The 27638-nt window shown below is 42.0% G+C and overlaps 1 protein-coding gene across 4 annotated transcripts in view; it reads left to right on the top strand.

Annotated features, from left to right (window-relative positions):
* pde4ba (phosphodiesterase 4B, cAMP-specific a) overlaps positions 1-27638 on the top strand; it is a 620274-nt gene that overhangs the window by 431394 nt on the left and 161242 nt on the right. For all 4 annotated transcript variants that reach the window (XM_072273878.1, XM_072273877.1, XM_072273876.1 and 1 more), the window contains 3 exons: positions 9810-10004; positions 21390-21426; positions 24529-24599. In XM_072273878.1, the coding sequence (XP_072129979.1) occupies positions 9810-10004; positions 21390-21426; positions 24529-24599 (303 nt within the window). The remainder of the gene's footprint in view (positions 1-9809; positions 10005-21389; positions 21427-24528; positions 24600-27638) is intronic.

Raw genomic sequence — 27638 nt, 5'->3', positions numbered from 1 at the left:
ATTTATTGAATGAATGGGTCCATCACTCATCCCAGTTCCGGTGAAGTACAAACATTGGTGAAGCCTATTTACTAAACAACTGAAATGTGTAGATCATCAGTGTGGCGTATCATACAAACTGCAACACCTCCAACAAAACAGCATTCCCTCACTATTGTAATCTGTTGCCAATTTTGATTATATAATTAAATTCTGAAGCAGGTGCTACATTACTATCTTTAAATCTGTAAAAAAAAAACAGTGCACTCTCATTGTTAGAATAAATTATCCTCCATCTACTATCTTATATCAAACACAAAAGTATAGGACTGCTTTAATTTGGTTCTGGGTAGATACCCTGTGCAAATCCCAAGATAGGTGTAAGGCCTAACGTATACTTAAATATCATGCTCATCATAGAAGCAGTAACTTGGAAATGAGGTGGTAAGTCCTAACAAATAATTCACTGGACCATACAGCATTTTACAATGCGGAGCAAGCGAGCCTCCTCTTGCCCTGGCCAACATGTGCACTTCAGCCTCCATTACTAAATACAGAGAAAAAGCAAATTTTCGGGGATTTTGCCATGCAAAAATATTGCATTGTTTTTCCTGTCTGTACACCATTGGCTATAAATTGTTACAACATGTCCCAAGAAAATTGCATCTATATAGTGAATTCTTGTAATTTCCACTAAAGTTGGTAAACTATTAAGAGCAATAGAAAATATGTCTCTTTGAAATATGTGGGATCATCTTCTGAGATTTATTCTGCATCTGACTGATCAGTGCCAGATGTAGAGTGCTGAAAGGGTTCTACTTTCCAAAATCACTAGTTTGGTTAATTTGTTGTTATTGCTGCATGTACTGAGATACAGTGGAAGGCTTTTGTTTTATGTGCTATCCAAGCAGATCATGTCATATGTAATTAGACAGAGATGGTAAAAAGAAAGATACAAGTGTTACAGTAACAGAAAGAGTGTATTGTTAATTTAACGTGGATGAAAGCAACTTCGTGGTTTTCAACTCCCCAGTGTGTAATGCCTGAACTGTATAAACATGGCTGAAGGGTTTTATGATTGACAGTTATTCCTGTGAATGTGGTTATTGCATTTGTAATATAAGTTAATTATTGAGAAAAGCTGTATGAAATATTGGCTGTTCTTTTTACTCTGAGGTAGTACACATATTGTATGAATCAAGCACATGCCACACATGAGGCTACTTATCAAGATAAGAGCCCATGGAAATACGGAGAAGTTACATACATGGATAGAGTGTTGGCTGATTGGCAGGAAACAGAGAGTGGGAATAAAGGGATCCTATTCTGGTTGGCTGCCGGTTACCAGTGGTGTTCCACAGGGGTCTGTGTTGGGGCCGCTTTTTTTTTACATTGTACATCAACGATTTGGATTATGGAATAGATGGCTTTGTGGCTAAGTTTGCTGATGATTCGAAGATAGGTGGAGGGGCCGGTAGTGCTGAGGAAATGGAGAGTCTGCAGAGAGACTTGGATAGATTGGAAGAATGGGCAAAGAAGTGGCAAATGAAGTACAATGTTGGAAAGTGTATGGTTATGCACTTTGGCAGAAGTAATAAACGGGCAGACTATTATTTAAATGGGGAAAGAATTCAAAGTTCTGAGATGCAACGGGACTTGGGAGTCCTCATGCAGGATACCCTTAAGGTTAACCTCCAGGTTGAGTTGGCAGTGAAGAAGGTGAATGCAATGTTGGCACTCATTTCTAGAGGAATAGAGTATAGGAGCAGAGATGTGATGTTGAGGCTCTATAATGCACTGGTGAGACCTCATTTGGAGTACTGTGGGCAGTTTTGGTCTCCTTATTTAAGAAAGGATGTGCTGACATTGGAGAGGGTACAGAGAAGATTCACTAGAATGATTCCGGGAATGAGAGGGTTAACATATGAGTAACGTTTGTCCGCTCTTGGACTGTATTCCTTGGAGTTTAGAAGAATGAAGGGAGACCTCATAGAAACATTTCGAATGTTGAAAGGTATGGACAGAGTGGATGTGGCAAAGTTGTTTCCCATGATGGGGAAGTCTAGTATGAGAGGGCATGACTTAAGGATTGAAGAGTGCCCATTCAGAACAGAAATGCGAAGAAATTTTTTTAGTCAGAGGGTGGTGAATCTATGGAATTTGTTGCCACAGGCAGCAGTGGAGGCCAAGTCATTGGGTGTATTTAAGGCAGAGATTGATAGGTATCTGAGTAGCCAGGGCATCAAAGGTTATGGTGAGAAGGCAGGGGAGTGGGACTAAATGGGAGAATGGATCAGCTCATGATAAAATGGCAGAGCAGACTCGATGGGCCGAATGGCCGACTTCTGCTCCTTTGTCTCATGGTCTTTTAATATGGTGACATTTAGAAAGTTGAATGATGAATTTAATTTTTCAAGAAACTATAATTTCAAGTTTGTCTTTTAAGCAGCCAGAAATCAGTTCAGAAGGTACATAAATACTTACAAGAATCAGTATGGTTTGAATTAGGGATTCAGTGCAAGTTTAACCTTTTGCATGATGACAATTGGACCAGATCCAGTAGTGGGACTAAAGACTGAGTTAAATTCAGGGATTCAGTGTAAGTTTAACCTTTAGTGAGATGACCATTGAACCAGATCCAGTAGTGGGACTAGAGACAGAGTTAGATTTGGAGATGCATTACAAGTTTAACCTTTTGAGTGGGGGATTCAACATGTAGGTACAGTGGATTGGGAAAACCAGATTGGTGCTAGAGATGGTAATCTTTAAAGAAGCTGGTGACTATAATCTTTTGCTTATTGCAGCAGAGATATACCAAAGATTATGATCTTCCACCATCCAAAGGTAAGCCAGAAATTACTGTTGACAAAGCCTAGTTTTAGTTAATAAATTTTAAGTAGTATTCCATGATAGGTCTAAATCATATTGAAGATATGGACTTAGCTCTGATTCACTTTAACACTTCTATCGTTGGAGAGAGAGGAGATCAAGCAGCAGGCTACAAGTTTAATGTTGAGCTAAGAAACTTATGCAGTCGCAAAGCAAATGCTGGAAATCTGAAAATCTTCTAGAAGATAATCTTTTATGTGTATGACCCTTCTCTCAAACTGCCTTGTTCTTCAGTTCTGCAGAAGGATTATTGCTCTGAAAATTATCCGCCTGTTTATTTGGGCAAACCTTCTCAGTCATTTTCTTGGCAATTCCAACTTTACATTTTTATCGTTCATTTATATACCTAATTTGAAGTTAACTATAAAATGATTGTCAGTTCTTTTCCTCACATGAATTATTCACCTTACATCATTTTCCAGGCTTCAGCTGAGCAGTGAAATTATACGGCACAGAAAAAGGCACTTTGGCCCAAATTATCCATGCTAACCAAAGTGGCTTCCTGAACTTTTTCCATTTGCAACTTTTCTGTGTTTGGAAATGAATTGACTTTGGAGGTAGCCTTGATATATTATGAGAAATATTTATCACTTTGGCCACGCATTACTACTGTCTCAGTGTGCAGTATGTAAGCCCAGTTTCAGCATTGTAAATCCAGTTGTGTATTTGAAGCAATTGCGCTTCAAATAGCAACCATGCTATTAGATGCTAAATAATCAACACTATGGGGTAGAATTTATGCCCATGGATTTTGCAATGCCCTTGGTTATTCTTGCTAGGAAAAAGGAGGAGAAATAGTGTGAATTGTTTGCTCACATAAATTTTCTGTGATTTCATTTAGCATCATAGGAGAATTACTGACGCCCCATGCCTTTCATTTTGTCTTGGCACAAAAGGGTTTCTCTTTCTATGAAAATATTGTTCATATTTTATTCAGAAACACAGCATGTCAAAATAAAAGGGTAGAATTGAAGTTGGTTTATATTTTCTTAAAATTGTGAGTTGAGACTGCAGATTGTAACTTCTATGCTCTAACCTTAATTACATTAGTTGGAATAGTGACAAGAATACTATGTTTGCCCTTAATAACCTTTGTTTTGTAGGTGGATAAATTGACCAGTTTTCCTGGTCACTAGATGACATAAACCTTAATTGAAATGTAAAGTCAGATCCTTATGTTTGCCTAAACTCATAAAATAAAGTTGTAACATCTGCATGACAGATATTAGGTGCAGAATCACAGCATGACGCAGCACAAAGAAGTGATCGAGGCATACAGCACAAAACAGGACTTTCAGCCATCACAACCAAACAGAGCACCATGCATTCACTTACACTCATCCCATTTTTTCCCCTTCCATCCCTGTGTACTTGCTGGACATAATTCACCTGCTACCCAACTGCACTAGGGGCATATTTTTCACTCTCAATAGTTTTTTCTTTGGCTCCTTCCACTTGCTTCAAACAAAAGGTGTAGCCATGGGCACTCACATGGGTCCCAGCTATGCCTGCCTTTTTGCTGGAACAGTCTAGGTTCCAAGCCTACACTAATATCACTTCCCAACTACATTGACGACTGCATCCATGCTGACCTCATTGACTTAATCAACTTTGACTCCAACTTCAACCCTGCCCTCAAATTTACCTAGTCCACTTCCGACATCTCCTTCCCCCTTCTCGATCTCTGTCTCTCTCCGGAGACAGCTTATCTACTGATATCTTTTATAAACCCACTGATTCTCTCAGCTACCTGAACTATACCTCTTCCCACCCTGTATCCTGTAAAAATGACATCTCCCTCTCTCTGAATTCTTCTGTCTCCAACACATCTGCTCTCAGGATGAGGCTTTTCATTCCAGAACTAAAGAGATGTCCTCATTCTTCAAAGAAAGGGACTTCCCTCCTTCTATCATCAACGCTGCCCTCACCCTCATCTCTTCCATTTTGCACACATCTGCCCTCACCCCAATCTCCCTCCACCCCAGCAGAGATAGGATTGCTCTTGTTCTCACCTACCACCCAACCACCCTCCACATCCAGCACATAATTCTCTGTAACTTTCTCCATCTCCAGCAGGAGCCCACCACCAAGCACATCTTTCCCTGCACCCACCCCCCAATTTCTGCTCTCTACAGGGATTGCTCCCACATGGCTCTGCTGTCCCATTCATCTCTCCACACCAATCTCCCTCCTGGCACTTCCCCTTGCAAGCATAACAAGTGCTACATCTACCCTACACCTCCTCCCTCACTACCATTCAGGGCCCCAAACAGTTCTTCCAGGTGAGGAGACACTTCACCTGTGAGTCTATTGGGGTTATATCTACTGTATCCAGTGCTCCCAGTATGGCGTCCTGTATATTGGTAAGACCAGACACTGATTAGGAGACTGCTTCACCGAGCATCTACCAGGAATAGCGGGATCTCCTGGAGGCCTCTCATTTTAATTCCACTTCCTTTTCCCAGTCTGACATGTCAGTCCATGCCCTCTACAGCCGCACTCAGGTTGGAGGAACAACACATTATATTCTGTCAGGGTGGCCTCCAACCTGATGGCATGAACATTAATCACTCAAACTTCCAGTAATTTCTCCCACCCCTTCACTATTCACCATTCCCATTTTCCTCTCTCACTGTATCTCCTTTCCTGCTCATCACCTCCCTCCGGTCCTCCTCCCCCTTCCCTTTCTTCCATGGCCTTCTGTCCTCTCCAATCAGATCCCCCCTTCTCCAGCCCTTTATAGCTTTCACCAATCAACTTCTCAGCTCTTTATTTCACTCCTCCTCCTCGCCCAGTTTCACCTATCACCTACTGCCTTGTACTTCTTCCTTCCCTCTCCCTGTCTTCTTACTTAAACTTCTCATCTTTTTTTCTGCAGCCCTGATGAGGGTTTTAGCCTGAAATGTTGACTGTTTACTCTTTTCCATAGATACTGCCTGGCCTACTGAGTTCCTCCAGCATTTTGTTTGTGTTGATTGGATTTCCAGCATCTGCAGATTTTCTCTTGTTTGCAATTTACAATATTTAAATAACTTTTTACCCAGCAAATCTTTTCACATGTGGGAGGAAGCTAAAGCACACAGGAGAAACCAGTGCAGTCACTAGTAGAATGTGCAAACAGTCTAGGATGACATCAGCTATAGATAATGTTTTTTATCATGTGAGGTCAGAAATGAAAGGAAATAGCCTAGGACGCTGATTGGAAAGCCTCAATCTTGATGCTACTGGACTTTTTTTCCTGCTGCTGGGCCTAGGTACAGTGCTCAAAGGTTAGAGAAATAAGGAAAGAATCTGAAGACCCTTGCATTCCTGGAATAGTAAATAGTTTTGATTGGGAGATTAAATATGCCATAGGTACTTGCACTTTTGCTGAACTTCATCCATGCTTAATTACCTTTTTAACCTCCAGTAGTTCAAATGATCAGCTGGGGTATTTTTTCTCTTGCACCATTATGAAAATATTTTGTAATTTTTCAATCTTCAGAAGTTGACTATAGACATTGACTATAGTTGACTTCGTAACCTGAGAGATTTTATTTTTTTTGCCTGGGAACTCTGAGCTCTGGGTTTCTCTGCATGCTGTGGTATTCTAACTCCACAACCATATGATATTTTTTTCCCCTTGGCAATCTTCCCTGGAAGTCTGTCTCGTGAAATTTTCTTCAGAGTAGTTTCTGAAAGTACTGGTACAATCCATTTTGCAACACCAGTTTCATTTGCCATTGTGTTTCTACCCTATATCCTTTTCTGAAATATATTTTGGGAACTTGAAATGAAGTTGCTTAAACAATATGATAAACGGTAAAATTTCAATTCAGCTGAGACGAGATTGATCCAGTACTTGTATTCAGCTGTATGCCCAGTCAGACACACTGCTGATTTTTGAACTAAGTACAAGCATACCCAATGTGGTCAAAACAGCTGCAACTTGTAACCGAAACTGGACTGGATTTCTCTTGGTGACGCCTTTTACAGCGACAAGGTCTTCCATTTATACCTTGGAATAATCATTTGGGAGCAAAGGGAGAACGAGTTTCTCCATCTGGTACTGTAATTGTAGGACTAGCTGTAGGACACATAAACCTATTCAAGGGAATGGGTTCTGGCTTTGAGCATATCAGGAACTGAAATTTTAACTGCACAAAAGAATACAATTCAATTGTGCTCCATCTACTTATTGTCAATCTGCTCTGAGCAGTTTGTCAACAACTAAAGTAAGATGAACAAATCCCCGCTTGGTGCAAACTTCCCCTCAACAGAGTTCAGGAGCATAATAGCTGAAGCTTTCCCTGTTCAATTATTACTGTGAGGTTTCCTTGATGTGTATCTTCAGTTTCCTTTTGTAAACTCTCTTGGCCGAAAGTAAGTGAGGGGATGTGTTTTTCACCTGAATTGCAAACAGCATCATCTACAATTTACGGCCCCTGTGATTTGGAGTTTCTTTAGTGCTCCTGCTAGTACGTTCATCAGACAGGTCAGCAGTTCTTCTGGTTATGGGACTGCTTAATGGAAATTCGGTGGAATCCAAAGGCTAGGCCCAGTCCAGAAGGCCATAGTGGAATGGGATTTGAGGATGGGGGTTTGGATAATATCAGAAGGAATAACGGGGTGAATGGTACAATCTGGTAACCATTCCCTTTGCGTAATAAACAATATGGTAACATTGGAAACAGTACAAAGGTGATTCACTACGCTGACACCATGAATAAGAAATTTGTCCTAAAAACGAGAGACTAAATCGTTGGGCCTGTTTTCCAAAGAGTTAAAAGCATAAGAAGTGGCATTGTTCAAACATGTAAGAAGCTGAAGTGGCTTAGCAGTGTAGATATTGGGATGCTTTTGCTTGTGGAAAAGTGCTCAGGAGGACAGTAAACAAGACAAGGGAATAATCATTTAAAACTGAAGTACATAAGGAATTTCTTTTTGCAGAATGTGATGTATCTCTGGAATTCTCTGGGTGATGGAAGCTGGATTATTTGAAGTATTTAAAGTGGAAGTGGAGAAATACTTGATGGTTTGAGAAATAGCACTGGAGCTGAATATGACATAGATCAGCCATTATCATAATTAAAAAACATGGAACATAGAACATTACAGTACAGTAGAGGCCCTTCAACCTTTTAAACTGCTCTATGATCAATTTAACCCTTCCCTCCTACATAGCTCTGCATTTTTCTATCATCTAAGAGTTTTCTAAATACCCCTGATGTCTCTACCATCACCTATGGCAAGGTGTTCTGAGCACCCACCACTCTCTGTATAAAGAATTTACCACAGGCAACCCACCACCTAATACAGAACTCCATCAACCTTCATATCATCTGTAAACTTCATAACCTACCCCTCCATTTCGTCATCAAAGTCATTTGTAAAGATCAAAAAGGGCACTGTCTCCAGAACAGATCGCTATGGAATCTGGTCACTGACCTCAAGGCAGTGTCCATCTGTTATTCCCCTCTGCCTTCTATGGGCTAGCTAGTTCTGTATGGACACAGCTAAGTTTCCCTGGATCCATGTCTCCTAACTTCCTGAATGAGCCCTCCATGGGATTACATGGTGGGGCAGGTTTGAAGGACCTGATAAACTACTACTGCTCCTATTTTCTTGTGATAGATTGAACACCAATAGGAAATGGCAGCATACACGGAAGGTTGGTGCATCCTGTGAATTGCTGGAGTTGCAGGGTGTCGGTTGTTCGGAGTATACAAGCGTGATTGTAGGAAGGTGTCCATGAGTCAAGGGAGCTGTGAGGCTGGGCTTTAGTCTGTAAGTCAACGTTTTTCAGGCTATTAGAGTCAGAATTTGGATTGGGGATCATGATGGCAAATGGGGGCAAAAAGGTCCTAGTGAAATGATTGGTTGTTATGAACCTGGTTGGTAGAAGGGATTTGGTGAAGGAAACATGTTGAGGGTCATGACCTAAGGAATGCTGGGGAAAGTAGTTGATAAGTGGCCTGAGTATTCCAACGTACATGAATTGGGATCACAACACCAGACTGAAACCTACTCACTGAGGTCTCCTTTAATTTACTAGTCGACAGATGAGATGGTCCTTTGGAAAACAGGATGAATGTTAACTGCCCAACCACAGTCAATTACATGGGTGGCACTCAGAACTGACATTGAAATGAGAAAGATATCATTACTGTACTTTCTGATGTACCAAATAGCTGATTCAGAATGGGAAGTGTCACTTTGAATTGTCCTTGTGGTGTATTGCAATGTAGAAAACATGCAATGGCTCTGTACTCTGAATATGTCATATCCATTGAGTGAATGTCTAAGCTTTGGTGCTTCTTTCCCTTTTTCACTAAATATATATATATATATATATTACTCTTGATTTCAAGCAGGACAGAATTTAATTTCTTCCCTAGCTTCAGTATTACAATGCTTCAGGAACTATCTAATGTTTAATGGATTTCATTTTATCTGTTTCCTTCACATGTGTAATTCTTTCTGCATACTTATTACTTTCAGTTTTTGTTCAAGTTTTTATTAATCGTCTTGGATTTTGTAAAGTCTCTCTCCAGTATATTGTTCTGCATCCTAATAAGTTAAAAAGCGAATTTGTTGTTTTATTTACTTTTACACATCAATTCCATGAGAGGAATCTTATTTTGTATTTCTGTATTTTGGGTCATGATTACTGAATTCTTTAAGGGCTAATTTCTGGAACACAGACTGCCATAATGCAAGGGTCACCTATCCTAGAAACAAGAAAACCAGAAAAGAGAGCTGTTGCTTGGTCACTCTCATTCACTTATCTGGTGTTAGAACTCTATTGGCTTAGAATCAAGCCATTTACCAAGTTGTTAATTGATCTTTGGTTCAAGCAAACTAAAAGAAATTTGAGCATTGTAATATGATAGATAATTTTAAAGACGGTTACAAACAAACATGTGCCAATGAAGCATTTTTGTGTGTGCATTTTCTAATAGTTTTGATGTGGAGAATGGTCCCTCTCCAGGCCGGAGTCCATTGGATCCTCAAGCTAGTCCTGGATCAGGGCTTGTATTGCACACAAATTTTCCAAGCCATAGTCAGCGCCGGGAATCCTTTCTGTATCGCTCAGACAGTGACTATGAATTGTCACCAAAGTCTATGTCCAGGAATTCATCAATTGCAAGTGAAATGTAAGTAAGTTGTAACATCTTAGCACGTTAACACTTGACAAATTTATACTGTGAAACATATTTGCAGGTCAACCATGGAAACAATATTTAAGCATTATCGAAAGCAGTAATTTTATGTCATCCGCTTTAATCAAAACTTTCCAATGAGCTTTCTAACCGCTTGGTTCTTTTTGACTGTGTAACATAACTTGATAAAGGCAAGATTACTCGTATACATTAGCAATCACCTAGTCTCACAACAGCAACCACTGATATGAAATCTTCCCTGAATAATAATCCTTCAAAGTGAAAAGACATTTGTGTTCTAATGACAATAAGGATCAATCTTCTCACCAAAGTTCAAAATTCAAATTTATTATCAAAATACATATATGTCACCTGAGGTTTATTTTCTTGCAGGTATTCACAGTAGTTAGAAAGGAATACAAGGGAATCAATGAAAAGATACACACACACACACACACACACACACACACACACACACACACACAGCCAATGTGAAAAAGAAAACACACTGCACAGCTGTTTCCAACTACGTTTTGAAAATCATGCTGTTGAGATTTACTTATACTGGCAATAATGCCCAACTAACAGCATGGTCCTCAAATCCATCATCACCACCTGCTGCACCAGGCACATAGTCAAACACATTTATTGATTATTTCTGGAGTAAATGGTGCTTACAAACTTACAGTAAGAGCTGATTGAAGGGCATAGCCCATGGAATTACAATTCTATTCTCAAATGAATTGTGGAAATGTTTGAACAAATGTAATGTATGAAAGTTCACCATGATTTTAAACAGAACGAGCTTCACCCATGTATTACAGAGATGTGAACTATCAATTGACAAGAGCTTATTGTGCAGCTGCAATTTTTAACTTCCTGAACAAGAATTTCAAAATAGTTAACACATCTATTCTGCTAAGTTCCTTTCTGTGGTGGGCTGCTGCATTCAAATTCAGAACACTTTGGCTTCCCCACCATCACCCTATCAGACTGCAGTTATTTTAATTTTGGTTTCTGGTTTTATAAATCTTTAATCAGAAGGGTGTTTAAGGAAACTCACTGAGTTAAAAAAAAAACCTCTACTGAATGATTCTTTTTATATTCATGCATTGTTCTGAAACTACCAATTCAGACTGAAGTACCCTTTTAAAGACAAGTATTTTGCCTGAATATTCATTTTTATGTGAAGCTAGAGAATTATTATGAAGCAATATTCATTCACTTATCATGCATGATCACAGAACTGTTACCATTCCATTTGTTCTAGTTTGACCAATACCCAATGAAAATATATAATGGATATGGGATTCTAGCTAATTGATTTATCTTCTCCTTTGTCATCAGGCATTATGATCAGATTTCGAATGGTACTATAAACAAAACAATACATTCAAAAGTCAAACCTGGGACTATTTTATTCTGATGAACCTATTACACAAAGAAATTAGTGACTCCAAGAAGAAACTTTGAGAGCAGTTTATTAATAAATAAGTCAAAATAAAATTAATGTTTCACTTATATTTCATTAATACTGACCAGATCACATGAGGAACTGGTAAATGATTTGAAAACACTGGCAAACAGACTGTTACTTTTCTATCTGCTGGCATTTGCACATCTCTGCTTAGCAGTTAGCAGTAATGGAAGTGGAAGCAAGCATTTTAACGTGGTGAACTGGAATGGTAACAGTGCAAGAAGCACACAAACTGTGTCTGATATTTGGACTACAAGTTTTTGCTAGTTAAGAATCATATTCTATTGCTGGATTAAGAATAAACTTACGCAAGGCTGTTGCTCATGAGCACTTTCCCAGTAACTATTATGTAAAAGTGCACCTGTTGATTACCAAGTAAAGAACTGGGCTAGAATGGGAAGGTCCCACAGCCTATCATTTTCTGCATATCCAGTCGTACCTCTGATTCTCGTCTTCTAGTAATGAATGAAAGAGACTGCAAATATCCTGTGCCATAAGAACATTTCAACATATTATTTATGAGCAGCATGAACTCAAAATCCCAACTGGTTACTATGACAAACAACAAGTTAGCCTCTGCTAATATCCATGCAACCTGACCCAGGGTGGGATAGTCCTTTCAGAATCAGAATCACGTCTATTATCGCTGACGTATGTTGGGAAATTTGCTGTTTCTGTGGCAGAAGTACAGTGGAAAATGTGAAAAATCATGATAAAAATGCTAAATTGTTTGTTACCTACATCAATGATCAGGATGATAATATAGTAAACAGGATCAATAAATTTGCTGATGACACCAAGGTTGAGAATGTAGTGGAAAGTGAGGAAGACTATCAAAACTTGCAGCGGGATCTGTACCAGCTGGAAAAAATGAACTGAAAACATGGCAGATAATGCAGAGAAATGCAGGTGTTGCACTTTGGGCGGACCAACCAGGGTAGGACTTACATAGTGTGTGGTCAGGAATGGAGGAGCGCAGGAGAACAGAGAGATCTGGAAGTACAGATCTGTAAATCCTTGACAGTGGCGTCACAGGTTTATAGGGTCATAAAGAGAGCTTTTGGCACATTGGCCTTCATAAATCAAAGTACTGAGTACAGGAGATGGGATGTTATGTGGAAATTGTATACGGCATTGGTGAGGCCTGATTTGGAGTATTGTGTATAGTTTCGGTCTCCAACCTAAAGGAAAGGTGTAAATAAGATTGAAAGAGTACAGAGAAAATTTACAAGGATGTTGCCAGGACTCCTCCAAGAGGACCACAACCTTGTAGGGTTTGGAGGCTTGCGTGTCCCAATGACCCAGAGAGCTCTGTTGGTTGAAGTCAGGGCCTTGTGCTTTGGCTCTTGGTAGGGTCAACCATACCAAATGAATCAAAGGATAGAGGCCAGACTAAGGTTCGGGAGTTCAGATCAAAATTAACAACCCTGACTGGTAATAAAAAATATCATGGAAACAGCAATGAAGAATCCTTCTATAGCTGTATGTGACTGTATGGACAGACAGAGGTGGAGGGCTTTCATTGCTGCCCTAAACACCAGCTGCTTAAAGGATAGTAATTAAATAAGTTGCCAGAACTTGAGAATCCAAAATATATCAAAAGGTTGAATAGGTTAGGACTTTATTCACTAGAGCGTAAAAGAATGAGCGGAGATTTGATAGAGGTATACAAAATTATGAGGGATATAGATAGGATAAATGCAAGCAGGCTTTTTCCACTGAGGTTGGGTGAAACAAGAACTAGAGGTTATGGGATAAGGGTAAAAGATGAACTGTTTAAGAGGAATATGTGGGGGAATTTCACTCAAAGAGTGGTGAAAGTATGGAACGAGCTGCCAATGGAAGCTGTGGAGGTGGGTTCAATTTCAACAATTACGAGAAATTTGGATGGGACGGAAATGGAAGGATATATCCTGGAATGAAGTTGATGAGACTAGGCAGAGTGATAGCATGGCACAGACTAGATGGGCCAATGCACCTGTTTCTGTGCTGTACTGTTCTATGGCTCTATTATTCTATGACTCTAAATATAGCGCAGAAGAGGAAGAGTGAGCTTGTATCCATTGATTCATGAATTATTCAGAAATCAGATGGCAGAGGGGATGAAGCTGTTCCTAAAATCTTGAGTGTGCATCTTCTGGCACCTGTACCTCCTTCCTGATGGTAGTAATGAGAAGAGGGCACATCCCAGATCGTGAGGGTCCTTAATGATGGATGCTGCCTACTTGAGGTCCTGCCTTGCGAAGATAACTTGTAAGGTGGGGCGGCTTGTGCCCACAATGGAGCTGACTAAGTCCAAACCCTCAGTAGTCTTTTTTGATCTTGTATATTGGAGGTTGTGATGCAACCAGTCAGAATGCTGTCCTCAGTACATCTGTAGGAATCTGCAATTGTCTTTACTGACATATCAAATTTCCTCAAACTCATAAAGAAATACAGTTGCTGATGTGCCTTCTTTGTAATTGCATCAATGTGTTGGGCCCAGGATAGATCCTCTGATTTGTTGACACTCAGGAACTTGAAACTGCTCACCCTTTCCACTTCTGATCCCCCAATGAAAACTGGTGTATGTTATGGCGAAGCCTCTTCCGGTGATGCCTACACCGAAGAAGTTTAGATCCTCTCTTCGACGGGAGTTCAGTGAAACTATCTCTCACTGCTCCCCATCTGTAATTTCTTCGGCTCTTCAACTTTTCGACCACACTTTGACTCAGACTCGCTATCACAGCCATATATCCTTTCTTGGAACATGCCTCCGTCGCCAACTTACTCCAGTTGGCTTTAGGATTCGTTTCCGAGCCTCTCAATTTGGACCTTCTGAGGATCCCAGGTACTCACATTTTATTGACTCTGCCCCTCGCCGCTTCTCCCGTCAAGCTCTGAAGGCGACTATCTCCGCCATGAGGAGGTACTTGGTGTCCCTATCCCAGACCCTTCCACACCTTCGGGACACTTTCTTCGCCGTCTGTAATGGTCCTACCCGTTATTTCATCCTCCGTTGGATTCACGCCTGCAATCGCCGTTTTTTTGACTTTGTCATGTTAGGCAAAGATCGCAAGATCCTACATCTACGGACTCCAGAGCCTACTGGCCATGAAACTAGCAGGCATGAACTTCAGATTGCGGCCCCTGCCACTGATCTCGCCGGCTCCAACACCTCAGGGCATATTCAAAACCCGGACTCCAGCAACGACCATGGACACCTTCACAGCGATTGCGCAACCACCAACTGCGACTCCAGCCTTGAACTCCAGGCCGGGTCTTTATGTGCTGCTGTTGTGACTCCCGTCTCCCCTTCCCCCACCACCACTCTGCAATCCCTTCTCCCTCAGATCCCACCGTCAACTCCTGGGCCCTCAGAGGCTCCATCTTCCTCTCACCCCAACCCTCCCCTCTCCATTGACACCCCAGCCTCCCCCCTCTGATCCCAGCTCTCATCCGTGCCGGGTCTTTACTATCCCCTCCGACCTTCAACTGTCGGAGGCAGGATGCTCGGTCCTCAGTAAGGGCCTCACCTTTGTCCCCCTTTGCCCACACCTCAGCGAGTTCCATGTTCGCCACGATGCGGAACTTTTCTTCCGCCATCTCCGTCTCCGAGCCTACTTCTTCGGCAAGGACTCTTCCACCCCCACCGATGACCCCTTCTCCCGTATTCAACCCTCCTCTTCTTCATGGACACCCCGCTCTGGTCTTCTGCCTGCTCTGGATCTCTTTATCGCTAATTGCCGACGGGACATCAACCGTCTCGACTTCACCGCACCTTGTTCCCATTCCAACCTTACTCCTTCTGAACGCTCTACTCTCCACTCCCTCCGCACTAATCCTAACCTTACTATTAAACCCGCCGATAAGGGGGGTGCTGTTGCAGTCTGGCATACTGACCTCTACCTTGCCGAGGCACAGCGACAACTTGCGGATACCTCCTCTTATTTACCCCTCGATCGTGACCCCACTAAGGAGCACCAGGCCATTGTCTCCCAAACCATCACCGACTTTATCCGCTCAGGGGATCTCCCATCCACTGCTACCAATCTTATAGTTCCCACACCCCGCACTTCCCGTTTCTACCTCCTACCCAAGATCCACAAACCTGCCTGTCCTGACCGACCTATTGTCTCAGCTTGCTTCTGCCCCACCGAACTCATTTCTGCATACCTCGACACTGTTTTATCACTCCTTGTTCAATCCCTTCCGACCTATGTTCGTGACACTTCTCACGCTCTTAAACTTTTCGATGATTTTAAGTTCCCTGACCCTCACCGCTTTATTTTCACCATGGATGTCCAGTCCTTATATACTTCCATCCCCCATCAGGAAGGTCTCAAAGCTCTACGCTTCTTTTTGGATCCCAGACCTAATCAGTTCCCCTCTACCACCACTCTGCTCCGTCTAGCGGAATTAGTCCTTACTCTTAATAATTTCTCCTTTGGCTCCTCCCACTTCCTCCAAACTAAAGGTGTAGCTATGGGCACCCATATGGGTCCTAGCTATGCCTGCCATTTTGTTGGGTTTGTGGAACAATCTATGTTCCGTGCCTATTCTGGTATCTGTCCCCCACTTTTCCTTCGATACATCGACGACTGCATTGGCGCTGCTTCCTGCACGCATGCAGAACTCGTTGACTTTATTAACTTTGCCTCCAACTTTCACCCTGCCCTCAAGGTTACCTGGTCCATTTCCGACACCTCCCTCCCCTTTCTAGATCTTTCTGTCTCTGTCTCTGGAGACAGCTTATCCACTGATGTCTACTATAAGCCTACTGACTCTCACAGCTATCTGGACTATTCCTCTTCTCACCCTGTCTCTTGCAAAAACGCCATCCCCTTCTCGCAATTCCTCCGTCTCCTCCGCATCTGCTCTCAGGATGAGGCTTTTCATTCTAGGACGAGGGAGATGTCTTCATTTTTTAAAGAAATGGGCTTCCCTTCCTCCACTATCAACTCTGCTCTTAAACACATCTCCCCCATTTCACGTACATCTGCTCTCACTCCATCCTCCTGCCACCCCACTAGGAATAGGGTTCCCCTGGTCCTCACCTACCACCCCACCAGCCTCCGGGTCCAACATACTATTCTCCGTAACTTCCGCCACCTCCAACGGGATCCCACCACTGAGCACATCTTTCCCTCCCCCCCTCTCTCTGCATTCCGCAGAGATCGCTCCCTACACAACTCCCTTGTCCATTCGTCCCCCCCATCCCTCCCCACTGATCTCCCTCCTGGCACTTATCCGTGTAAGCGGAACAAGTGCTACACATGCCCTTACACTTCCTCCCTTACCACCATTCAGGGCCCCAAACAGTCCTTCCAGGTGAGGCAACACTTCACCTGTGAGTCAACTGAGGTGATATGCTGCGTTCGGTGCTCCCGATGTGGCCTTTTATATATTGGCGAGACCCGACGCAGACTGGGAGACCGCTTTGCTGAACATCTACGCTCTGACTGCCAGAGAAAGCAGGATCTCCCAGTGGCCACACATTTTAATTCCACATCCCATTCCCATTCTGACATGTCTATCCACGGCCTCCTCTACTGTAAAGGTGAAGCCACACTCAGGTTGGAGGAATAACACCTTATATTCCGTCTGGGTAGCCTCCAACCTGATGGCATGAACATCGACTTCTCTAACTTCCGCTAGGCCCCACCTCCCCCTCGTACCCCATCTGTTACTTATTTTTATGCACACATTCTTTCTCTCACTCTCCTTTTTCTCCCTCTGTCCCTCTGACTATACCCCTTGCCCATCCTCTGGGTCCCCCAGACCTCCTGTCCCATGATCCTCTCGTATTCCCTTTTGCCTATCACCTGTCCAGCTCTTGGCTCCATCCCTCCCCCTCCTGTCTTCTCCTATCATTTTGGATCTCCCCCTCCCCCTCCAACTTTCAAATCCCTTACTCACTCTTCCTTCAGTTAGTCCTGACGAAGGGTCTCGGCCTGAAACGTCGACTGCACCTCTTCCTAGAGATGCTGCCTGGCCTGCTGCGTTCACCAGCAACTTTGATGTGTGTTGCTTGAATTTCCAGCATCTGCAGAATTCCTGTTGTTTTCTGGTGTATGTTATCCTGGCTTTGACTTCCTGAAATCCATAATCAGTTCCTTGGTCTTTCTGACAATGAGTTCAAGGTTGTTGCTGCAATACCACTCATCCAGCCTATCTGTCCCACTCTAGTATGCCTCCTTATTGCATTCATACCCTTAAGACAACTTAAGGAATTGAGGCTAATAGCGATTTTGCTGTCTAACTTCATCGTAAATTGATCACTGAACTCAGGTATCTGTGCTTCACGCACCATATTGCACTGATCAATCAAGTTATCGAGAAAGCAGTAGTGCAAGTCAGTTATACAACCTTTACAACTTGATTTTCAAGTAAACCGATATTCGTCACCAATGGCCAGTAATAAATCTTTTCTAATTTTATTTACTGCCATGGTTATCTCCACTGCTTCCAGTAAATTCCACATGATGAAATTTGAATGACTCCTTAGACCTACTTTGTGCCTGAAATGTAAATAGTGTCAGAATTGAACAAGAACTGAAAGCAATGTCCAGCTGGATCAACAAGGAATTCTAAGTTTTCTTTCATGAATGCCCAGTACCAGTTAACAAACTCCAAGCTGGACTTTCAGTTACTTCAATTCCATCCAAAACATACAAAAGGAATTTCCAGAAATGACATTCAGTCACAACATAGCAAAACATAGTTATGATACAGTATCAGAAACCAGTGCAAAAACACATGGTTGTGCTTTATAACATTTGTCAGTATTCCATCTTTAGTCAACATGAGGCAGCTTTAAAATGATATAAACATTTTCATAGAGTAGTGATTTTGATGAGAATAAAATCTCCAAGGCATATTACACAATCACCATTATGCCAAGAAAGGATGTAGAAAGAGGGGAATTTGGTTACAAATTTGGATTTTAAAGAGGGTATCAAAAGAGACGAGAAAGTTGAGGGAATGGAAGAATGTAATAAAGATGTATGAGTCTTGCAGCTTAAGGCCTAACCTCCCATATTCAAGAGAAAAAGGATATCAAAGAAGTCCATGGCAAGGAAGTTGTGGGGATGCCTTATGATCATATCAGTTTAGGCCAATAACAGGCCAAAGGATAGTTTGACAAGAAATGGGTGAATGGCAGGATAATTCACACCGCAGAAAGCCCATCATTTTCACCTTCCCATTCAACTTAGTGATTTATTCCAGGGTTTGAAAGTAACTTACAGTATTCAGCAATATTAAAAGAAAGGAGTATATGGAGATTTATTGCTAAAACATGGAAGAATACAGCACAGTACAGGTCCTTCACCCTTGATGTTGTCCTGACCTTTTAACCTACTCTATGATCAATCTAACCCTTCCCTGCCGCACAGCTCACCATTTTTCTTTCATCCGTGTGCCTATACAAGTGCCTCTAATGTACCTGCTTCTACCACCACCCCTGGCAGCATGTTACATGGACCCACCATTATCTGGGTAAAAACCTATCCCCTGTACTTTCCTCCAATCACCGTAAAATTACGCCCCCTCATATTTGCCATTTCCACTCCTGGAAAAAGTCTCCAGCTGTCCACTCCATCTATGCCTCTTATCATCTTGTACACTTCTCATCCTCCTTTGCTCCAAAAAGTATAACCCTAGCTCTATCCTCATAAAACCTGCTCTCTGATCCAGACAATGTCCTGGTAAATCTCCTCGGTGCCCTCTCTAAAGCTTCCACATTTTTCCTATAATGAGGCAACTAGAAACGAAAACAATATGAGGGGTGATTGATAAGTTCATGGCCTAAGGTAGAAGGAGGCAATTTTAGAAAACCTAGCAAATTTATTTTTCCTACATTTACACACTTAGTCCAGCAGTTGTGGAACAAATGGATCCCTTCTTTGTAGAAGTCAGCGTCTTGGACCTCCAGTAGTACTCCACAGCAGGGGTGATTGATAATTTGGTGGCCTAAGGTAGAAGGAAATATTAACCTCTAACTTTCTGCATTTTCACTCAAAGAGATGAACTGCACATGCATGTAACGAGAGCTGTATAACTCATCTCCTTCTACTTTAGGCCACGGACTTATCAATCACCCCTGCTGTGGACCACCTGGATGTCCAAGGCGCTCTCATTACATGCACGTGCATTTCAACTCTTTGAGTGATAATGCAGAAAGTTTGAAGTTAATAACTCACCTCCTTCTACCTTAGGCCACAAACTTATCAATCACCCCTGCTGTGGGCCACTTCTACAAAGAAGGGACCCGTATGCTCCACGACCGCTGGACTAAGTATGTACATGTAGGAGGGGACTATGTTGAAAAATAAATGTGCTAGGTTTTCTAAAATTGACTGCTTCTACCTTAGGTCACAAACACTCCTCATACTCCAATTGCGGTCTTACCAAGTTTAATAGAGCTGCAACATTACCTCAGTCCCAACTAATGAAGTACAACTCTCTATCCTATCAACTTGTGCGGCAACTTTAAGGGATCTATGGATGTGGATGCTAAGATGCTTTTGTTCCTTCATGCTAATAAGAATCCTATCATCAACCTCCAAGTATTCTCTACTCTGCCTTCAATTTTGAACTTCCAAAGTATATCCCATCACACTTTTTAGATCCTCATTTCCCAAATCCAATTCCCTAAAGCCATTGCGACATCTGCATACAATAAAATTCTTGGTAACCTGGTACCAGCAGAACTTGGGTTAATCAACTTTATTTTAGATGTTTTGCAGTGCTATAGTACATTTTTCAGTGAACCAAGTGAATTTAAAGGGAGCACAGGAAGCAAAGCCCAGTGAGTGTTAAAGGATTGCAGGACAGAACCCTGCTGAGTTTAGAGGTTGTGTGGAAAATGGGGCTCTGGTTGCTTTAAAGGAAATATGGGGAATGGGCGCTAGTGTGTTCATAAAGTACAGGAATGTGAATGGTTGTTTATAAGGAATGCTGGAAGCAGAGCCCTTGTGAGTCTTCAGGGAGCATGAGAACGGGGGCCATAAAATTCTAGGATTCACACAGAAATGGAACCTAGGAATATAGCTCCATGAATGTGGTATTAGAGCCGGGTGAGTTTATTGGGAGCTTGAGAAAGAGGTTCAGGTGAGTTTATAAGTAATGTTTGGAATGGAGTCAAGGTAAGTTTATAAGCATCACAGTAAACTGGGCTCCAGTGAGTTTATAAGGACCATGGGAACAGGGCCTTGATGAGTTTAAAGGGAGCATAGGAAACAAAACCAGATGAGCCAGTGCCAAACCATTGTGATTTCTGACCAATGAGATAAAGACTTATCAGAATTTCAATTCATCTTGAAGATGTATTGCACTCCACGTAAAGACATTAAGAAATATAAACAACAGATCTTAAGTATATTTTTTGCAAATGAATTCTTAAACAAGAGAGCTCCCCACACTCTACTATTGAGGTATATATTTGGCTCTGAATGAATCTTACGGATTTTATCTCATTTATTCTAGTAGTAAATATTATTCGTTGTTTATATATGTTCTCATAACATAGTAATCAGTTAACCCATTTGAATCTATTCTTGCTCTTTCTATCTGTGATAATCTTTTGTTCTTTCTCATTTTCCTTTTCCCAGCTTACAGTTTCCTTCCACTAACAACAAAGTTCTAAGTTTAACGGTTCAATAGCTCATGCCTCTGTCATGTCCTATTGGTTCCATTTTTCAGATCAGACATCTTTGTGTCCAAAATTCAAAGCCGCCATGTTGAAACCTATGACAAAAGTTTACACAGCAAGAAGTGATGGTGTCACTCCCATTATGAAGCACAGTGATTTGTACTTTGTATACTAATTTATTAACATTCATTCTTCGCATTCTAATCAATGTGAAAAATAATGTCAAATGCCTGGACTGACTTTATTTTGTTTTGTTTTATCTTTTCAGACATGGAGATGACTTGATAGTTACACCGTTTGCACAGGTATATTAAATTACATTTTCTTTTCATTGTGAGTTTTCCTCCTCTTCTCCTTTTGTCTCTTATTTTCCTTTCTTTTTTTCCCTGATTCCCTGGTGTGCTTGTTTTATCCAGAAATGCACGAAAGCTAACAGCCTGTTCTCGGAACTATGAGAGTCACTCTGAAAATTGGAATCAAATGTTTTATGAGAATGGTCCACTGGGACAGCTGTTCTTGGATATTTTCCTTTGCTTTCAGTATGAAGAAACCCAATTAATCCAGCTGTACTTAAAATGTTGCTAAAAATTGTCTTGTGTTTCACTCTTTGAAAAAAATTAGTCCCATTCTTGTACAAATCACATGATACCTTATAATACCATTACGAAACAGTGTTGGGGCTTTTCTGCTAAAGTTAATGTCAGTTGTACAAGCAAACTTAGCTGGAATTTTCTGAGATCTCCTGTAACAGCTACTCTACCATCTCCCTCATTATCCTCTGTTTCCAGTATATTTTTGTGGAATTACTTTCAAAGAGTATAATGTCTGTTCAATAAGTAGGAATGTTAGTTATTTTATTTATTTTTATTTAGAGATTTAGCGTGGAGCAGGCCCCCACCCCCACCGGCCCAATAAGCCGCGTGGCCCAACAACCCACCTATTTAACACTAGCTTAATCAAAGGACAATTTACAATGACCAATTAACCTACTAACCAGTACGTCTTTGGACTGTGGGAGGAAACCCATGTGGTTAGCCAGGAGGATGCAAAAACTCCTTACGGGCAGTGCTGGAATTGAACTCCAAACTCCAGAATGCCCCGAGCTGCAATAGCGTCATGTTGACAGCTATGCCACTATGGCACCCATTACGATTATATATATGTATTCTGCCACAAATGTATTAACAAGTGTGAGATCCCACCATGCAAATCAATGGGCGTCTGACATCATAAATAATCTCAATCTCAACTCATTGTGTCCTTGACAACTTTCTGGCAAGAATCACGCAATATACAAAATGCTTGAGGAACTCATCAGGTCAGGCAATATCTGTGGAGGGGAATAAGCAGTGAACGTTTTGTGCTGAGATCCTTCATCAGGACTGGAAGGACCGGGAGAAGGGCAGGAACTAGAGTAAGAAGGTGGTTTTCTACCCAAGATCCACAAACCTAATTGTCCCATTAGGCCCATTGTTTTTGCCTGCTCCTGCCCCGCTGAACCTGTGTCCGCATGCTTTGACTCCATTTTGTCCCCCTTGTTCCAATGCTTCTTCCTACACCTCCGCAGAGCTCGTCAATTTTATCAACTTTGCCTCCACTTCTACACTGCCCTCAACTTTTTCTTGATCCATCTCTGACACCCCTCTGTCCTTTCTCGATCCCTCTGTCTCTGGAGACCAACTGTTTACTGACATCCTTTACAAACCCATTGACTCTCACATTTATCCTGACCACACCTCTTCCCACTATTTCTCTTGTAAAAATGCCATTCCCTCTTCTTCATTCCTGTGACTCCACTGCAACTGATAGTTTCCATTCCAAAACATTTAAGATTTTTTTAAACAAATGGGGTTTTCCTTCTACCACCATCTTTGTTGCTGCCCTCACCAGCATCTCCTCCATTTCTGACACATCTGCCCTCATACTATCCTCCTGCTATTGTAACAGGGATAGAGTTTCCCTTACCTTTACCTATACCCACAAGCCTCTGTATCCAGCACATACAGACTTAACTTCCACCTATATCCAATAGGATCCTACCATTCATACATTTTTCCCTCCACCCCCCCCCATCGCTTTCCATAGGAATCACTTACAAGGGAGTGTGACTCACTTATTCACTTGTCCCTCCCCACTGAGTTCCCTCCTCATACTTACCCTTGTGACCCTGCTAAGTACCACACCTGCCCCTACACCTCATCTCTCACCACCACTGAGGGCCCCAAACATTCCTTCCAGGTGAGGCAACATTTCACCTGCAAGGCTGTCAGTCACCTATTGTATCTGAAGCTCCTGGTGCAGTGTCCTCTACTGCAGTGAGACCAGACACAGATAGGAGGACCGCTCTGTTGAACATCTTTGCTCTGTCTGCTTCAACAGCCAGGATCTCCCAGTGGCCACCCAGTCCAATTCAACTTCTCATGCTCAGACTGACATGTCTGTCCAAGGCCTCCTCTCATGCCATGATGAGGGCAAAACTCAGGTGGAAGAACCAGTACTTCATATTCTATCTGGGTGACTTCCGACCTGATGGCATGAACATTGATTTGTCTAACCTCTGCTAATCACTCTCCCCTGTTCACTCCCACCCCCAACTTCTTACTCTCTTTCCATTCCCCATTCTGACTACTCTCTCGCCCTTCTCTTTCTCCACCCTTATGACTTCCCTTTGGTTTCCTTCCTTGCCTCTATTCTACAGTCCACTGTCCTCTCCTATCAGATTCCTTCTTCTTCAGCCCTTTACCTCTTCCACCTATCACCTCCCAGCTTCTTATATCATCACTCCCTATCCGCCCATCTTCCCCCTCACCTGGTCTCACCTATCATCTGCCAGCTTGTGCTTTTCACCCTGCCCCATCTTTTCGTTCTGGCTTCTGTCTCCTTTCATTCAAGTCCTGATGAAAGATTTTGGTTTGAAACATTGACTGCTCATTCTCCTCCATAGATGCTGCCTCTCCTGCTGAGTTCCTCCAGCACTTTTGTGTACTGTGCAAGATTTCAAGTATCTGCAGAATCGCTGGTGTCTAGGAATCACACATAGGAAGGTTTCAGCAAGGACTGCTGGAAGACAACTTGTTAACAACTAAACATTTTCCAATAATGAGAGGCTGGGAAGCAATTTCCTGTTCTGATGTTTTATTTCTTCCCACGGCCTTAGTAACAATGGAATGAAATTAGTGGACTCTGGTAACACAAACATTTCAGTTCAAGTTTATCCTAGTGCACTTGATTGCACCATCTTGCCCAAAGCCTTGCTCAAATCAACTATTCTATAAATGAATGGGAATTGAATCTAGCACTTACTTCACCTTTTAACTAAGTTTCAAATTAGGCAATTCTCTCAAAGCAGATTATCTGAAGACCATTAAAATATCTTTAAGTGAACAAACTGCTTTTATTTTTTTAAGGTACTGGCCAGCTTGCGGAGTGTGAGGAGCAATTTCTCAATACTAACAAATGTTCATGGAGCCCCAAGCAAGTAAGTTCATCATAAAAGTTAAATAATGGGGATTTCTAACCTGCAGGAGCATGTCGGTGGCATGATGACTCATGTTTGCACTGGGCTGTGTCTGCTGTTTAGGTCCCAGCTCAGTTGTTCTCTTTTAGTGTTTTTGTGGATTTCTGGGGATAGTTTTGGGGATAAACAGGGTTTTAGGGACATGGATGTGAGGTAATTAGGGACATCTGTGGACTAGGCTCCGATGTCCGACAGACCAGCGTGGACAAAGGCTGATGGCTCCCTCGCGGTCAACCAGTTGTTGGCAGGACCTGGAGTCAGAATTCTGTGCAGGCAAGAGGAAAGAGGTCTGATGCCCCCTAGGTTCACAAATCAGTGAGACTGGAGTTCGAAACCTAGTGTTGAGTGATCAGCAATTCCTGAGGTCGATGCCAAGGATTGTCCTGAGGATTGAATCAGAAGTCCGGAATTCGAAGCCCGTTGGCTGGACTCCAGAGCCTGAAAATCAGAGTAGAGTACACTAGAGTAGTTGAAAGCTCAATGTCCGCATGACCATGTTTAAATCTTTGTCTACTGGAGGCTGAAGAATATGGTTTGTCTTGGGAGTAGAGGACTGTGTATGGCATGGGTGGGATGGAGGAATGGGGTGCTTGTTCTTCTATTTCTGTTTTGTTGCTTGTTGTATTTGACGTTGTTCAGCAGAGTATCATGAGCATGCTATGTTGGCGCCACACTTGCGGGCTGTTCCCAGCATCCCCTTGGGTGTGTTGGTTGTAAACACAAACAATGCATTTCACTGTATGTTTCAATGTACATGTTATAAATAAACTTGAATCTTGAATTTTGAATGATGAAAGTGTATGACTGGATCACATTCTGCTGTAGTGCATCTGTTTCTGGATTTGATGATGGTGCATGTACATCCAGCAAGTCACTTACTTGTGAACCTGGCTGGCTCATGTTGCACAAGTAATATTAAGAGCTGAGGCTTCATAATTGTAAATCCAAATACTGCAGAACCTGAAAATCTGAAATAAAAGCAGAAAGTAATAAAATTGTACCTGTAATACTCAGCTGGTCAAGCACATCCCATCTTTGACCTGAACTGTTAACTCCATTTAAGACCACAAGACCATAAGATATACGAGCAGAAGTAGGCCATTCAGCCCATAGAGTCTGCTCCGCCATTCAATCATGGGCTGATCCAATTTTTCCAGTCATCCCCACTCCCTTGCCTTCTCTCCATACCTTTTGATGCCCTGGCTAATCAAGAACCTATCTATCTCTGCCTTAAATACACCCAATGACTTGGCATCCACAGCTGCTCATGGCAACAAATTCCTCAGATTTACCACCCTCTGACTAAAGTAATTTCTCCATATCTCTGTTCTAAATAGTCATCCTTCAATCCCAAAGTTGTGCCCTCTTGTCCTAGACTCCCCTACCATGGGAAATAACTTTGCCATATCTAATCTGTTCAGGCCTTTTAACATTTGGAATGTTTCTATGAGATCCCCCCTCATTCTCCTGAACTCCAGGGAATACAACCCATGAGCTGCCAGACATTCCTCATATGGTAGCACTTTTGTTCCTGGAATCATTCTTGTGAATCTTCCCTGAATTCTCTCCAATGTCAGTATATCCTTTCTAAAATAAGGAGCCCAAAACTGCACACAATACTCCAAGTGTGGTCTCATGAGTGCCTTACAGAGCCTCAACATCACATCCCTACTCTTATATTCTATACCTCTAGAAATGAATGCCAACATTGCATTCACCTTCTTCACCACTGACTCAACCTGGAGGTTAACCTTTAGGGTATCCTGCACAAGGGCTCCCATGTCCCTTTGCATCTCTGCATTTTGAGTTCTCTCCCCACCAAAGTGCATGACCATACACTTTCCAACATATTTCATTTGCCACTTCCTTAACTATCCAAGTCTCTCTACAGACTTTCTGATTCCTCAACACTACCTGCCTCACCTCTCATCTTTGTATCATTGGCAAATTTAGCCACAGATCCATTATTACGCAGTCCAAATCATTGACATACATCGTAAAAAGCAGCTATCCCAACACCGACCCCTGTGGAACTCCACTGGTAACGAGCAGCCAGCCAGAATAGGATCCCTTTAATCCCACTCTCTGTTTTCTGCTGACCAGCCAATGCTCCACCCATGCTAGTAACTTCCCTGTAATTCCATGGGCTCTTATGTTGCTAAGCAGCCTCATATGCAGCACTTTGTCAAAGAGCTTCTGAAAATCCAAGTATACCACATCCACTGCAAATACTTTGTCTACCCTACGTGTAATTTCCTCAAAAAATTGCAGTAGTTTAGTCAGGCAGCTTTTTCCTTTCAGGAAACCATGCTGGCTTTGTCCTATCTTGTCCTTGGTGTCAAGATCTCTAAGGATCTAACTTGGTCCCAACATATTGATGTAGTTATAAAGAAGACAAGACAGCGGCTATACTTTATTAGGAGTTTGAAGAGATTTGCATGTCAACAAGTACACTCAAATCTTCTTTAATTGTACAGTGGAGAGCATTCTGACAGGCTGCATCACTGTCTGGTATGGAGGGGCAACTGCACAGGACCAAAAGAAGCTGCAGAAGGTTGTAAATCTAGTCAGCTCCATCTTGGGCACTAGCCTACAAAGTACCAGGACATCTTTAGGGAGCAGTGTCTCAGAAAGGCAGCGTCCATTATTAAGGACCTCTAGCACCCAGGACATGCCCTTTACTCACTGTTACCATCAGGTAGGAGATACAGAAGCCTGAAGGCACACACTCAGTGATTCAGGAACAGCTTCTTCCCCTCTGCCATCTGATTCCTAAATGGACATTGAAGCTTTGGACACTACCTCACTTTGTTTAATATGCAATATTTCTGTTTTTGCACATTCTTTTAAATCTATTCAATATACGTGTTTGATTTACTTCTTTATTTATTATTAAGTTTTATTTTATTTATTATTTTTTTCTCTCTCTCTGCTAGGTTATGTATCGCATTGAACTGCTGCTGCTAAGTTAACAAATTTCACGTCACATGCTGGTGATAA

This window comes from Mobula birostris, chromosome 12, assembly GCF_030028105.1.
Source record: "Mobula birostris isolate sMobBir1 chromosome 12, sMobBir1.hap1, whole genome shotgun sequence".
In the NCBI taxonomy this organism is placed as follows: Eukaryota; Metazoa; Chordata; class Chondrichthyes; order Myliobatiformes; family Myliobatidae; genus Mobula; species Mobula birostris.
This window is presented reverse-complemented; position numbering and strand designations above follow the sequence as displayed.